The 16,868-nt window shown below is 42.0% G+C and overlaps 1 protein-coding gene across 1 annotated transcript; it reads right to left on the bottom strand.

Annotated features, from left to right (window-relative positions):
- Positions 1-686: 686 nt before the first annotated feature.
- Positions 687-16,868, bottom strand: homer1 (homer scaffold protein 1). The gene is made up of 9 exons (XM_079179434.1): positions 16,001-16,868; positions 7,933-8,089; positions 6,303-6,434; positions 6,097-6,189; positions 4,172-4,314; positions 3,054-3,213; positions 2,857-2,967; positions 2,695-2,775; positions 687-2,481 (listed from the first exon to the last, which is right to left on the bottom strand). The coding sequence occupies exons 1-9, from the start codon at positions 16,003-16,005 to the stop codon at positions 2,293-2,295; spliced, it is 1,071 nt and encodes a 356-aa protein (XP_079035560.1). The 5' UTR covers positions 16,006-16,868; the 3' UTR covers positions 687-2,292.

The raw sequence follows: 16,868 nt of genomic DNA, 5'->3' as shown, positions 1-16,868 counted from the left end.
TTTAAACGTGCAGAATACGACACTAGTTGAACCTTTTACGACCTTATGCATGTGACGAACCCATCACAACGTAAGTGCAATAATTAAGAAGAAAAAAGTAATTTTTATGAATTAAAATACTGTAATGAAATGTAAAATTATATCCGCATGCCTAAATGTATTGAAGTATTTATTGAAACTTCATATTTTAAAATGATTTTTAAAAGCATACAAATGTAAATGTACTTTATAAAGTTTTGTTGCTCTTTTTGTTTCCTATCATGACATTCCTCTGCTTTCTATATCCTTATATTTCCCTTTCAAAATAAAATTAAGCACCAACATGTTGTCTTAGAATACTCTCCGGTGTCTTTTATTTTAAACCCCATTATTTAGCATTTATAAACATTTAATAGATGGATATCATGTTTTTTTCAACAGCTATAACTCCTCACTTTGCAGTTTAACACAAAATATGAATCAAGGAATACATTACGAGTATTTATATAGACAGACTTTTGGTTTGTTTTTGGTACTTTTGTACTTTTACTCTAGATTTTGCCGGTAAAAGTATTTTTACTACTTTTACTCAAAACATGAGTACCAAGTACAGCCCAGATTGTGAAAGAACGACACGACAGCACAGAGTTGCATTTGTTTTTCTTTTACTATAAACTCAAAATTACAATTTGTGTTTTTAAGCATGTGGTATAATCAACATTTCAAAGTTTATTCAAATGTTTTATTTTTCCTTTCAAGCTGTAATATTCATAATTTTCAACATGATAAAGTCACAGCTAAAATCATTTCAAGTCTCCCAAATGTACCCGAACCAACAACAAGCCCTTAAATAGTGTTCTTCAGGTGTGTGTGTGTGTGTGTGTGTGTGTGTGTGTGTGTGTGTGTGTGTGTGTGTGTGTGTGTGTGTGTGTGTGTGTGTGTGTGTGTGTGTGTGTGTGTGTGTGTGTGTGTGTGTGTATACGTATTCCTCTGAACGGCGCTGAATTTTTGGCAATAGTACATCCCACAAAAAAATAAAGTGCCGCTAGTCCGCTACCATCGGTGCGTCTCTGGACCAGCGGCAACGTCAGCAACAGTTCAGATCTGTACAGGAAAACGTTATTTGGCAAAAGAAAAAAAAAAGATTCTCTGCAAATCCAACCGGCCAATCGCCTTCTTTATATTCTCATTTTCATAAATAGTTCAAAAATATTGCCAGTTTTTCCAAAAAAACAAACAACAAAACTACCTCGACGACCCACGTACCAGACATTTAAAAACAGATTAAGTGAAAACAAGATGCAAATAAAGATCTCTGCTCGTGTACAACTTTCACCTTCAGTAACGGTTAGTAATAAATTAACTACAAATAAAAAAGGATCCAATCTTTGCACTTCAAGTCGCAAGAGAAACGAGAGGAGAGAGAAAGATTCACTCATACACACAAACTCCATTTTTACAAGTGCACTATGAATTTTATATTCTTTTAAAAAAAAGTGTTTAGAAAGAAAGTGAATAAAATCTCGCTTGTGGTTTAAACAGATCCGAGAGAGGAGTAAAAGTACCTGAAAGTGAGAGTGGAAAGTGTTTATTTACCCTCTGAAGCTCCCTTTTTTTGTATTGCTCACATATTGTATAAGAATATAAGACAAAAGTCCTCACCGGTCGTCTTTTTTTTAAATTTTTTTTTTGGCAGTCCCTCGGTGGATTATAGTCACAGGAGGAACCTTCGTCTCTTCATGACATTCGCAGCGCCCTTCAAACCTCCAAAGTTCAACTAAAATAAAAATGAATCCGCGTGTAGGAAAAAGCTGGAGTCCATCTTGTCGTTTTTTGGCGGACGATGAAAGAAAGCGAACAATCACCGGCTCCGGGTGACGGCACAATGCACCAACGCCAAGCTCCAAAAACAAAAAGCTCGTCTTCAATTTATCAATTAAAGTCTGCACGATTTTGAAGGAGCAAAATACAAAATGTCCCCGCAAACGGCATGATATTAAAGAAACAAAAAAAAAAACGTATTTTTGTGTGTTAAGAATATTCCAGAGCGGAGTGGAGGGAAGGCATGGACCAAGCAAAGCCTCTTTTACTTGGTTTCTTTGTAAACATGTACCGTAGCAAAAAAAACCTTTTTAAATGCATAAAGTCGTGTGTAAACTTTTACACGTATAAATGTGAAGAAGAAAAAAAAAATTCAAGTTACATGTCGGTGACGACGTGATGTGCCAACGTGCAGGTCGTTTCCTCTCTGTGTGGCTTGCGGCTGCGTTGGTCTCTCTGGCTGCGTCTGCGTCTGCGACTGCGTCCGTCTCTCTAGCTGCTCTCGATGAGCTTCCCCAGCGTGTCGCGCAGCTCCGTCAGCTCGAACAGCTTCCCGTCCAGCAGCTCCAGCAGCGAGCGCAGGCTCTTGCGGAAGGCTTCCCTCTCCTGCTGGTTGCTGTGCAGACGCTGCTCCAGGTCGCTCAGCCGGGCCTCCAACGCCTGGTTCATCGACTCCGTGTCCTAAAAAAACCACAAAATAAAAAGAACACGCCCGTCAGAATTTGGTGCATCAGACTAGTTGTTGTCAGAAGTTTTCATTTATGCAGAAGCGTAAAGTTCCACTTTAAAGTATATAGTAAAGCTGCTCTTATTTACAGACTGTCCAATATGTCGTGAACGCAGCATTAGCCGCGACATGCTAATCAGCTGCGGGTGCGGCTGCAGTTCACTCACCTGTAGTTTCTGTGTCAGGGAGTCTTTGTGAGGATGAAACTCGTTGGCACTCTGCACCTCGGCTTTAAGACTCTCCAACTCCTGGCAGTAATAAAAAAAGAGAAAGTACTTGTTAAAGCTCTAATAAGACGTGTAGTACTCCTCCAGTACACAAACCCGTACCTCCTCCTTGGCCCTCAGAGCCGACTCCAGCTCCTCTATCGTTTGGTTGAGTTCTGTCTTTTGGGATTTGATCACTGTGGTTTGGCCGCTCACGCACTCCAGCTCCGTCACCTGGAACGCAAAATAAGTCATCAACCACACGGGGTCGAAGCTGACTCATCAATAAACGAGAGCATTTCAACGACTGGCAGCGATACCCGTTTGTGTAGCCGCTCCGCCTCCTCCTGATAGGCCCCCAGCTGTTGCTTCCACTGTTTGACGTTGGCCGTGGACTCGAGCAGAGCCGTGGTCAGCTTGGCGTTGTTCCCTTTAAGAGCCGCCAGCTCCGCCTCCCAGTGTTTGTTGATGTTGGATGAACTGGGACATGAAGAGGAGGCCGTTAGAAGGGCTGCAACTAATGCATTTTTAAAGCTGGAGCTCGTTTCCTCATGTTTTAGTGCAAACTGGTCCAGTAGTGAGCGAGAGGGCTGCAATGTCATGTATCGGCACCAGCCGGCACCGTCATTAACGTCCACTAACGTCCACTAAAGGTGCTTGTTTTCCTCACGACAGGCTTGGATTGTTACTATAAACGTCTGACATTATGGAAAGAGTCTCGTTTGTTTCTGAAATCTCGTGAGGTGACGTGTTGCCGGACAACAAGAGAGTAGAGTTTGTTGTGTTTAGAGGACAGAGAGCTGAACATTTAGATGATTTCATGCGGATGAGGTTTCTTAATTCTTATTAATTTGAGTAAGAGCATTGGGATATTCAGATTTCACAACATAAAGAAAGGAAAACGTTGTGTTTCTCTGTAGGGTTCTTATAATGACACTTATAATAACAATCAGGAGACAAAAACAAGCACTTTTAGTGGACATAGCGTTACATTGACGCACACAAAAAACATGGAAAATATATTCCTGGTTGCAAAATACAGAAGTTTGCCTTTAACATTTGGCAGAACAATGTAAAAACATTTAGAAAAGTTAAATTTCTACGTGGTTATAACTCTGCTGCATTAATATCTCCCGAAGCACAGCGGACAAAACTATCATTTAGTGCTTTATAATTAATAGGAAGCATGCGTAGTGTTTTAATGTAATGCTGTCCAGAGGCCCGGGGACCACATTAATAACACATGAACGAACGAATCGACACGAGCTGTGCCCATTTCCTTTTAAATCAGCACTCCAGAGAGTCGCTAACGGACAAGAAGCTCTCACATACACTCCTGAACGTGATCATTTCACCATCAGGGTGCAGATGGAAAAGAACAGGAAGTCGTATGGTGAGATTCTCTTCTCCTCTCGTTTCTGTGCTAACCTGGCTTTACCTGTGTGAGAAGGGCAGTGCATTCTGGGAAGGCTCTGCTCTGGGCTCGGCGTGCTGAGGTGTGCCCGGTGGGACTCTCTCATCGTCTGTGCCGTTGATGCTCTCCGGGGTCATAGGTGACAGCAGATCACCTGGGGCCGACTCCTGGTTCCAAATATATACACATATATATATATATTAGCAGAACATAAATACATGGAGATTTTGTTGAAGCAACAGTTCAACATTTTGGGACAGATAATTTGCTTTTATGCCGAGAGTTTCGCATCTGTATAATAAATATGAGGCTTGAGCCAGGACGGGGTTAGCTTAGCTTAGCATAGAGACTGGAAACAGGGGGAAACAGCTAGCGTGACTCTCTCCAAAAAGGTAACAAACTCCACTGACCAGATTAAACTAAAACATATATAACATGTTAATTATTGAGCTTCAGAGCTGCTGGAAGAATGATTGTGTTACCTTTGGACAGAGCCACGCTAGCTGTTTCCCCCTGTATTCAGTCTTTATGCTAAGCTAAAACGGCTGCAGCTACATATTTATCACCCAGACATGAGACTCTCTGCAAAAAAAGACAACCAAACATATTTCCTGAACGGCTGAACTGTTCCTCGTACTATGAGACACAACGATAATCAAAGTGTGAGTGATTCCGTGCTCTCAAAAATGAACGGGACTTTCCTGCTGAAATGTAGTGAGGGATGCTTAAAGCTTTTTGGGCCTGAGCGGCTGGTTTAACGCGCACACAAAATGTTTCTAAAGACAAAAAAGGAAAGTCTCCTTTTCCATTTATCTTGGTATGATTGTTGTCACTTGTGATCGGCAGCTGCTCAAACATCCCCGACTGCAGCCGACTGTCACTTTGTGAGAGCATGGAAGGAGGACTGGAGGGTTTTGTGGGATAAATTCACAGAGACGATGTTCCTCTGGTTGTTAGTCTGACATCGGGGGTGATAGACAAAGGATTTTAAAGACTGATGACGGAGGTTCTTCTGAAAAAAAAACAACGGGCAGAAATCTAACATTGTGCTCACATTGAATGCTGCAGAGGGGAGTTTTGGGGGGGAAGGGGGGTGGGGGGGGCATTTGAGTCATGAAAGTGATGCTTTCCATTTCTTTTTTACCTTCTTTTTACCAGGTTTGTTGACTGACAACACATTCCTTTTTACAGCGCCACCCTGAGGATGCTTTAGGGAGAGCAGAGGAGGTAAAACAAGCCACAAAGTGTTTAATGTGGAACATGAATCAGCTACGTACATGAACTGCATTCAGTCCCCATCAATTTCTAATTTGGCCTCGGTGTCACATGGGGCTCGTTACCGACATTGTTAACGTATTAATATTGAATTAACACTGATTCTTAATGGAAGACGTACTCCACTATGAAACCTATTAAACCAGAATGAAACCAGGAAATTCTCAAGAAGGAAACGGCCTCGTTAGCTCAGAATTAGCTGTTAGCATCTAGCGATCTGGTCAGAGCTCTGGATTTTAATAAAGTGGACAGTTTTGCGGGAGGAAACATCTGGTTTGAGGGTGCATGTGAGCTTTATGCTGCTTTATGAGCTTCTGCACTAATATAAAGACGTCTGGCTCCAGATGTGTAAATGCAATGTCTGGTATGTTTTGATGGTTAACAGCAGGAAGTTCATACAGACTCGACGATATAACGTCCAGTATGACGAGGCTTTGATGCTTTTAAACTCTGTGCAAAGACAGAAAGGTTCTGCTCGTCAGATTTATAAAGAACCGCGTTTATGTGATTCTGTTTTTTATAAATCTTGCAGCCTTTTCTCCCCAGATTTCCATAAATTGAGTCTGTATGGTTCCTTTCCTTTTTAAAATATATTTTAGTTTAGTGCTACTTTTTAAATACTTTGTTGTATTTTATAGTTTTATTCTATACTGATGTTATACTGTGTGCGTTACCTGAGAGGGAGAGCTGCTGAGCTCCATCTTCTCCTGACACTTCTCCTTCGCTAACCGTGCCGCCTCCTTGAACTCGGCAAACTTCTCTGCAAACTAGAAATAACAGCGGCAATTAATACAACTCAACACCACGACAGCTTCCGTGTTTTCTGAGAGAGAGCATGCAACACTTTTATCATGAATGCGTCACACACGGTGCTTCTCACCTTGGCCAGGCTGCTCTCCGATGAGAAGCCGAGGCCGTAGACGGTGTTCGCCCGGCTGTCGGCCCACTGGCCGAACTTCTGCGACGTCTTGGTGAACGTCATGTTGGGGGTGATGGTGCTGTTGATGATGGCCTGTTGAGGACAAGACAAGTTAATACAGTTTGTTTTAAGCCTCGTGGATTCAGGAAACAGATGTAATGGAGGGTTTGACGACAGCAGCTGGATGTCTTGATTATACGGAGAAGCGGCGTTAATACCAGTGTGTGTACGTGTGTGTCGTGTAAAGATGTGGGTTTGATTTCCCATTGTTTGGTTCAACAGGAAGCAGCGAATGAGGAGTTCTGAAGTGAGTCGACCTGACTGTCGCGTTATCGGTCAGAGTGGGAGGACTCGCTGGCAGAGAGGCAAGCACAGATGGTGAAGAGAAAGATTTCAAACGTACCATTAAGATGCTTTTATTCTTCACAAAAGAGACTCAAGGTTCTCTTACTCGCTTCTCTGAAGCTTTTGACTGAATCACACATGTTCGAGCTCCTCGTTTGACAGATCACTCTTGAGGAAACAGCTAAAAACATGTGGGTTGAAAGCTCCAGAAGAAGCCAGTAAGTGGACCTTGAATCCATTCTCCATGCATATTGGCGGAAACAGGTGTTTTTTTTACACTCAGCAGGTTGAAAGAAAGTTTATCTCTAAATACTGTAAGGCGTTAGCAGTGAAGACAGAGATTTGCAAATAGCAGAATGGAAAGAAACAGAAGGACGAAATCTGCTTGAAAATGTGGTCGTATGTGTGGATTGACTGAAAACTGTCAAAACTGTTACCAAATTTCAATTTATACAGAAACACTAATATTAATCATATTTGTTACGTGTGAGGCGAGACAATTAATATAAGAAAGCATAAATGCTGCACAAAGTCAATATTTGTTATTTCTTAGACTTTCCTCTTTCTCTTTTGTCTCGACAAATCACTTTTACTTCTTTGGAAAAAACATATTCTGGTAAAAACTAGGACAACCAAACCCCCATGTGCAATCAATGACGGGGATTTTCACAAACAGGTATTGTTCTGTTTTTCTTTGGTTTTGTAAATCCACTAGCATTTTCATTTCAAAAGTTCAAAAACAAAAGTTTTCTCCCTTCTAGAATGTGGAAAGAGACATTTCTTTTTTTTAAACATGTGGCATCTGTCTCGCTTGTTTTTCTCTTTCTCTGCTGAAAAGACTTTTCTTTGTCTCTGACTTGTTTGTCTGGATAATAACGTCCTCCAGCTCCAACCCACCCAATCTCTGCTATTTCCAGCAGAACGCAGCACACAAAAAAAAACAAAAAAACAACTTGCTGGTTCAACAACAGCAGTAGTCACCCAGAGAGGCTCTTACATAACTATGCTAACTCCACCCCTGCACCTCTCTCAAGACCAAAATAATCACTGCCACATAGATACGACCGACCGCCTCCTTCACTGCTTCGGCTCAGAGAGGCCACGTCGAGGCAAACGAGTCAGACGAGCCGAGCAGAGGTGGGATGTTATGGACAGAATCGAATCCAGACGACACCTCTCTGGTGCTCCTTTAAGGGTAGAAACAACACACAAGCTGAGCGCTATGTATACGCACACACACACACACCTTAGATCCATCCAGGCTGATGATTCGATAGACGTTCCTGGTGTTGTCGTAAAAGTAGGAGACGGTGACGGCGTGTTTGCTGGTGGGAACCCAGTTCTTCTTGGTGCTTGGGTCGATCTGGAAGACGTGGGCCCGGGTGCTGAAGATGGGCTGCTCTCTGTGCACAGACAGAGAGAGGGGGGGGGGGGGGTTGTTAGTCAGTAGCTAGGCCTCAACGCTGTGGTTATTAAGCAGGAGCAACAAGCTTTGGTTACACACAAATAGATAAAACAACAAACATCGTGTTCCAACAGACATAGATTGGTACTGAAAGACAAACAAGATTCTACATCCATGCTAACGGCTCTGCAAGTGTGTACTTAAATAGGCTTTTTTTTAAACTTCATCTCAACTTTAACACTTTTAGATTCCACCCCCGGTCACATTGTGCAGCCATTTAACAATATATGCCAACAAATTACAAAACTAAATGCTAATCTAATCAACTTTTACCCTGTAAAACTAAATATGAAGTGAGCTAACGTAAGCTAGTAGCAACCAATTTCAATCAATGACATCATGACTTGGTCATTCACCAAAGTTTTAGACAAACTCAAATTTTGATCCGAAGAGGGCAGGAATGTGTGCACATTGACAAAAATGTAAAAAAAAAAAAGAGTAGGCTTCATCCTCTGGGGAACATGAATGTCTGCACCGAATTTCATGGCCGCTTCAATAATATATTTTCTTTGTATAGCGCTTTAAACTCAAAGGCACTAACAGTCGAGGCATTTCACTAAAAAGCAGAAATTTCAATCTTATGGTGCCGCTAGATGAAGCGTCAGATCACTAGAATCGGTAAGCTTCATCCTCAGGAGAACATGAATGTATGAACCAACGGGCCATTCCTAGAGCCACATCGCTAATGTGGCTAAAAGACACAAAAGAAAACTTGTGAATAAAGCTCCACATGAAATATCTAAACACGGCTCTGCTGAAGGAAAGAGAAACGTGATGAATCAGAGGAAGGTGAGAGAAACAACTTCCCAGATCCCATCGCATCCATAATTCACCAGCCTGCTGTGTTGCTGCCGCAAAAACACACACACACACACACACACACACACACACACACACACACACACACACACACACACCCATTAGGCCGTCACGCCGAGAGGAAGTGTGTTCATGTACAAACATACACACGAGGACAGATCGTACACAAACTCTATTCGCTATATATCTGCAAAAAAAGAAAGACTTGGTCGGAGAAATGAAATAAAGAATGCAAATATTAAAATGTGCTTCATAATGGAGATTATCAGCAATGTTCCAAAACACAAATAAATTGTTGTAATTCCACGATCGCTCCTCGACTTGGAGTTAATGAAGCTTTGCAGCCGGCGGGTAATGAAGTCATTAAAAAAAATGATTTATGCTCAGAATAAAGCCTCATGGAAGCCGGACAAAATAATGTCACACGAAACAATCATAATGCTGTGATTTAGACGACCTCAATGATATTTAGTCTACTAGAACTCTGCTGCATAAATGTGTCAGAAGATCAGGTTTTATTGCTTTAAAGGTTTTCACATTCAAGGGATTTGCCTCGGTATTATGATGCATAACGGTCACAGAAAAAGAGCCTTTTCTAGCAAGGTTTTATAATTTGTGATAGTTTTCAATAACTTCATTGTAAATAGTTGGGCAGCACCTCGTGGTGGTTCTTGCTGTTTATCCAAGAGCACAGCGTCACCTGACCTCCATCTCAGGAAGCTCTTATTGGAGGCAGGTGTGCTGAATCATCTCGTCTTCAGGCCGCCCCGTGTTTTGGGTACTTTGACTGGTTTAAAGATTTTTTTGTAAAGGCTAGTTTATTTTGTTCATGGCGCTACTGTGAGCTAAATCAGTTTAGCCGAATCCAGCAACTCGAATGCACCAACGCAGCCATCAATGATCATCAACCAGTGAGTAACAGTGAGTAAAGGACAGACACGTCTAATGTTATGGCGTCTGTTGGCCGCCCATTTTGTTTAAAAGCTGCAATAGTAAGAGAAAATATAAAACAAGCACCGCAAAAGTCAAGATTCATGATTATCAAGTAGGAATTTTGAATGACTTGAACTGACTCATGCATCTAATACATACCGGGGAGTAACACTGAAGTTTATGGGACATTTAGAAAAAGAAATACAAACAAAAACTAAATTGGAAATGCAGATTGTAACCTGGAATGCAGGAGAGGAACGAGACAGAGATGAGGGCGACTCAAAAGTGAGACGCTCCGATGATTTGTGTAGAAGAAGACGCAGGATGTTGAGTTTGAGGCCTCGAGTGTGTGAGTGTGTGAGTGTGTGAGTGTGTGTGTGCAGGCCAGAGCCGAGCAGCTGAACACTGACGTAGAGACGGTGAAGTGATGCCAAAGGTGACCCTGGAAGCACCTGTGCGGACATCCAGAGACCAGCACGCTGTGGACGCATTCCAAACTATTGCTGTGGATGGAAATCTCCCAGGTTCTTGGCAAAACAAGCTGCAACAGTCCGGTTGTAACCGGTCTGAACGCTGCACAACAAACTCAGAGCAGAGGAGGAGACCAGGAAATAGAAATGTCCAGACACAAATAACTATTATATTATATTTCAATATTAATAGAATATTTAAATAAGCAGGTAAAATGAGCCATGCTACCAGGCCTTTCAGAATCTGCTTTGGCACAGCGCTGCTTTGAGCTAAATGCTAACCTCAGCATGCTAACATGTTGAAGTTCAGCATGAATAATGTCGGCCATGTTCAGCTTCTTAGTTTAGCATCTTAGCATGCTAGCATTTGCTAATTAGCACGACACAGAGTGCAGCTGAGGCTGATGGGAATGTCACAAAACAAGGTTTTACTCAAATTATAATTTTTGACCCGATTTTCACGCCCTCTAGACAAAAACAATTCATCAATCCAACCAATAACTGTTGAGTTATTTCAGTCCGACCAATCGTTGTTGTCGTCCTGGCTGCTATCAGCCGATAGTGACGTCTGTACATGTTTTGGTTTCCATCGCTGATACCCAAATCTGAACCAGGTTATCAAAATGCAAAACCTAATCCCTGCTGGACTAGAGTTCCTCTTTCACACACTGCTGTCAAAAATAAACAGGAGGGACGATGTTCATTCAGGAAGTCTGTAAGACACTAAAGTACGACGCACTGTTTTTGAAAAATGCTCTCCAACGTGTGAGTTTCACAACCAGCACTGAAGGCTTCCTCAACAATACAAGTGGTGGAACAAGTATTCCAATTATTATATACAGTTTATGATTCAGATCCTTTTACTTAAGAAAGAAAAAAATACTCCACTATAAGTAAAATCCTGCATTCAAAACCGTCCTAACTGAACTTTATCTTGCCGCTGGACTAATGTAAAGTAGATCTGGTCCTAAGACGTCTTGCAGAGAAAGAGGAGCGTCTCCTCTGGGACAAAGAGACGGCTCAGCCTCTCTGGGATCCTCTCGTCTCGTCTCGGTGTGTTAATTAAGTCGGCAGATGTTATTTAGAGATAGACGCGGTTAATCAGAGGGACGGTGATAACGGGACTCACACCAGCTCTAGCAGGCAGGCATGAATATACTGTGTGTGTGTGTGTGTGTGTGTGTGTGAGAGTTAATGAGTGCAGTACAAGTGGTGGAATGTAACCAAGTACTGTACTTGAATACAGTTTTAAGGTACTTTACTTGAGTATTTCCTTTGTATGCAACTGTATACTTATTACGAATGTAAAGTAATTGAAATCACACATTAATAAATCACTTCAATCATTCAATCCAATAGTAATAATAAATACATTATTAGGAAATGAGTAATTCTGTTAATAAGTACATTTTGATGCCAATACTTTTGTACTTCGGTAACAGTTTGAATGCAGGGTTTTTACTTGTAACAGAGTATTTTTACACTGGTGGTATCAGTACTTTTACTAAAGTAAAATACCGGAATACTTCTGCCTCAACAGTACAATACGTGAAAGCTGTCGATATGATGTAGTGTTTAACTACATTCTTCTCTGCTGTGGAGGTGAAGACATTGGACTTCCTCTGACAGGATTTGCTTAAAGCATCTCTTCCGTATCGTCACGTTCGGGACGAGATGTTATTTAAAACCAACACGGTTTAGAAGCGGAGCGATTGGGGAGGTTGGCTCCTAAACGTAACACGTTACTGTTGCTATCTGTTGCACGGTACATTTACAGGGAAAACAGATTGCCATCTAAATGTATTGTAACTTCTAAAACAATGGGTTCTGTCTTTCAACACAGGGGGAGATCAAATCAGTTTTCTCATTTCGAGTCGGTGAACTTGAGATTTTCCGGCTAATTTGTCAGACTTTACGAGCTGTAGCTGATGTTCACGTTAGCTCCATGTTGGTGTAAAACGCTGTCGCTGTTGCTTTTATGTGAGTAAATATGATGTTTTCCTTTTGTTTGGCTTTGTGTTGAGGCTTCTTGGTCTTTGCTTTGTTGATGCGGGACGTGTTTGTGATGCAGATTGTTTATATTGTGAGAAATATAAAATAAAATGCGATTTAAAAAAAAAAGTTTCATGTTTCAAGCCTCTGAAAAGCATCCTCCCCAGCTGATGATCCATGTAGGAGTCATACAGATAACACCTTACAGAACCGGTCGGTGCTGTTATTACAGTAGTACAGCCTGATGAGGACACATTCCAACATCAGTTAGAGTCATACTTTCGCACCTTTTTAATTGTTTAAATCTTGTTTTTATTTGCACTCTATCTATTTGGACTATTTCATACTTTGTATTGAAACTGTTGCTAAATAAAGTTCTATCTCATCTCATCAGTCGGTGATGAAGCAGCGTACGTAGCAGACCGTAGTTCAAATCCGAGACGATTTAGTTTCATATTTGTCACATTTAAAGACTTCCATTAAATTCAATGCAAACAGCATTGAATTGGAAATCAGTTCAAAGATGTCTGCCTGTATTTCAGGAAACAGACTCATGCAGTCATATCTGACAGCTGTTTTATCAGCTAATGGCTTAGTTTAGTGTGTTAATACAACTTTAATTTGCATATATTTGTTATCTTTGTCCTTTTTTTCCCCTTCCTGTTATAAGGAAGAGAGCAGAAAGTGGAACTTTAATCTAATTTGGAAATACTTTGTATTCTTTCTGTAGCGTTAGTAAAGACAAAATACTGCTTTAGATTTGTTTTGAAAATGTCAAAGTCTCAATTACTCGCTGTTTTAAAGATTTGGCGCTATGAGCACATCTTAGCAGGTCATTTTATATTTCATTCATTAGTCCGACAGCGTGGCCCAGATCAAAATCTGCCCCCGTGGTGTGTGTGTGTGTGTGTGTGTGTGTCGATTGTTAGCCCATAATCCCTTTCCACAATGAACCGCACTGAGGCGTTCAGGTCTCAATGACGAGCGCTTTGACGGAGGAATCTGACCGCAGATGTTATCACATCAGCATTTCTCCCACCAGCAGAACACAGAAGACACACAGACAGTGTTTGCATACCGGAGGAAAACAAAGACGCGTAGTGTGTCCGTGTCGAAATCAGTGAATGTGTTCAGATTATCTCCAACTACAGACAGCGTGTTCTCTATCGGGACTGTTGCAAATCAGTCACTCAGGACATTCAGTCGTGTTGAAGCCACATTTGTCCTCAGACAGAGTTTGATTCAAGGATTTAGTCACATTATCCCAATTTACCATAAATGTTCCCTCTGTTTCGCTCTGAATCCGGAGGCCTTATTAATAAATACTGTTATCAGTGTCATACTTTTAAGTAGGACTGCAATTACAGATAACTTCCTTTGTCAATGAATCTTATATTCCTGATTTAGAAATGTCTTTTTCTGTCCAAACAACAATCCAAAACCCAAAGATATTTAGTTTATAGTGACATAAATCCTCACATTTAAAGATGTTTCAGTGCTAATTTTAACATGAATGTGTCTGTGACGTGGCTCACATCGGTACATACTGAATCGTATGCTGTTATTGATGAATCAGTTCATTTGCCTCATTAACAGATTCATCGTTTGGTCCATAAAATGTCTGAAAAGAAAAGTAAAAACGGCCCATCGCAGTCCAAACTGACATGCTGTTTTTTCAGTTTTAGAGTCCAAATTCTAAAGATAGATAGTCATAAAAAGACCAAGAAAACCAGAAAATGTTCACAAATCAGTGTCTCTCTGTCTCTCTCTCCCACACACACACACACACACACACACACACACACACACACACACACACACACACACACACACACACACACACACACACACACACACACACACACACACACACACACACACACACACACACACACACACACACACACACACACACACACACACACACACACACTACACGCTCTCTCGCCCAATCCGATCCCAGCGTCCCCGTCTGCTTAACCTCTCACGGAGGCAGCAGGGGCTTGGCAGGGCAACACCTCCTGTTAAGAATAAAAATACACCCATATGTTGTTTACCGGGGCTCACAGCCTTTTAGTGGCAGATAGAAAAGAGTGTGTGTGTGTGTGTGTGTGTGTATCTGAGTGTAACAAGTCAAAGAAAAAGTTACAGATTGTCTGTTTCCTTTTCAAATAACTTCTTCATGGAAGATATAATAAGACCAATAAAGGAAGTGAAAGAAAAAAACCAAAGTTTGGCATAACGCTACATAATCACGCAACACTGAGAAGCACTTTAAATTATTGCTATAAATAATGACTTCATTATCGATTGATCTACACTTCATTTTCTCTACTGATCTGTTAGTTATTCGCCCTATGGAAAGCAAATAGCAACAAAAAAAAGCCCATCACAATCTTAAAATGTTTTAGACGCTAACAATTTAATATGAATGTGCCTTGTTTGGCCTGGAACCGTTGCTGCTGCAGCTCATTCCTCCTCTCTCTCGTCTCATTTAACCGCTCTACTGTTGCTATAACATAAAGGCAAAAAAAAAAGCTGGTCTGGGAGAGAAAAGTATGCACTGAGGGTAAAAAATGTACATCTGCAAAGCCATTATGCACTGAATTACACCACAAACAAACACACACAAAACTATCTGCTGTTTCAGTAAATCATCCAGAGCTACAATAAGTCCCGTTGCTTCTATGGTCTGTGCATAACAGGTGTCAGTATAGGACTTTAATAAAGCGACGTGTTGTCTCACTATTCAGCCATATGTTCCCGGTGGAGACGTTGCTGCCGGCAGGTTGAACTTGAGCTTGTTTACGATCCTTCTACAAGAACAGAAGCTGCGGTACGCGCCGGAACAGCTAAGGCTGGTTTATTATGGGGGTAACTGCACACATGCTCTCCTTCTGTGTCTGAGGAATTGATTGTTGGGGGTGGATTATGACCATTGGCCTTGAGAATTACAGAGGATGTTCTCACCCCCCCCCCCCCCCCCCCCCCCCCCCCCCCCACCCCCACCCCCACCACAATATGACACCAAACCAATCACATGCTACATCGTCTGCTTTCATCGGGAACAAGAACTAGGTCGCTCTTGATCAGGAGAATCCCCATACATCTGCAGGTTCAGCTGCATGCATTAGAGCCAAGTGCAGGAGGGGGGGGGCATCATTATTGTCTGGTGGGGAATTTAAATAGCTTTGGTTTCCCTTTGGCAGCTAAATGTATTATACACCTTTTAAACTATATTTCCTTATGGAACAAACAGGAAAAACTGTAATGTCTTGCATTCTTTTAATCACTATAAGAAGCAACCGGCTCTGATACTTTCCCCAACAGTAGCCTGCTTCATTGCAGCCTAATCTTTTGGCTTCACTAATCTAAAATGTCAGTGTATGGAGGCTGTGAGTAGACATAATGCTGGGCAGCTAGGAGAGTAGGTGTGTGTGTGGGGGGGGAAGCATTTTAGTTTCTTTTACATTTGACATGACAGGAGTACTTCATACAGTTAGAGTTAGCCATGGGTGGCTAAGCTACCAGTTGTTCCAGCTTTTGGTGCCCTGCTGAAAAAGGCTGCTGTGATCTACAGAAACAAAGTCAGTCACACCCACGACATGGAGAGTGAGAGCTGCAGCTTGACATACCCCATTTTTGCAGGATTTTTGGTGGCTTTCGTTGAGTCGAAAATGATCCTCTCGGGGGTCTCTTGAGGGCGGTGTGAGCAGGCTGCAGGCTGCAGGCTGGCTTCAGCTTTTGATCCTCTCTCTCTCTCTCTCTGTCTCTCTCTCTCTCTGTGTCTCTAAAGCCGCTCTGCTTGTTGCGGCTTCACGGCCGGCGGAGCGACGGTTCGGTTCTCAGTCCAGACATGGAGCTCGGCGGTGTTGTCGTTGGTATTACGCCCTTGGGTGCATTTTTGTTTGGTGATATCACCGAAGCAAACGTGTCTGTGCATGCACGATGCAGGAAGGAAGAAAAGCTAACTGGTAGTTGCAGCCGTTAGCTCAATAAAACTCCTTACAAACGAGGATTAACGCTGTAGAGCTGGGACGTCGGACGAACTGGTTCGCGTAAGAGATGGTTATCCTCAGCCGGAAAAATACACCATACCCCGACCGTTCAATAATCCCCCTTTCATTCGCTGGCTCTTTCTTGCAGTCCGCTGTGCCATTAAATTAAATTCCCTCCACCAAGTCTGGTATTAGAGAGTTCTTTAACGCCTCTTTGCGGTGGTGGACGTCTTCCTTCAAGAGAGGGCTTCATCTCCGGTGTTTCTGGAGAAAAGACAGAAAACACTCGGTGCATACTCCAGGATTCAACATCACCATCCTCCCAAGAAAACGCTCCGCTTCACCGACGTCAACGTTAACCCGAGACGTATAGGACAGAATGTATGTGCACTCATAAAACAGCTGATTTAATCTGATTTTTCGCTTGATTGTTCACGTAATTCAAGGCAAGCGTTAGACTAGGATTTAATGTATGATCCCGATGCTCCATCGGCCGGTTCATCCT

Source organism: Pholis gunnellus (assembly GCF_910591455.1).
Source record: "Pholis gunnellus genome assembly, chromosome: 18".
NCBI lineage: Eukaryota > Metazoa > Chordata > Actinopteri > Perciformes > Pholidae > Pholis > Pholis gunnellus.
This window is presented reverse-complemented; position numbering and strand designations above follow the sequence as displayed.

Excerpts from the sequence above, each read along its gene's own strand:
- homer1 (XM_079179434.1), bottom strand. Across the intron at positions 6,435-7,932 it reads TCAGCCTGGATGGATCTAAG|GCCATCATCAACAGCACCAT; the intron begins GTGTGTGTGTGT and ends TGTCCTCAACAG. Across the intron at positions 2,968-3,053 it reads CGGAGCGGCTACACAAACGG|GTGACGGAGCTGGAGTGCGT; the intron begins GTATCGCTGCCA and ends TTTGCGTTCCAG.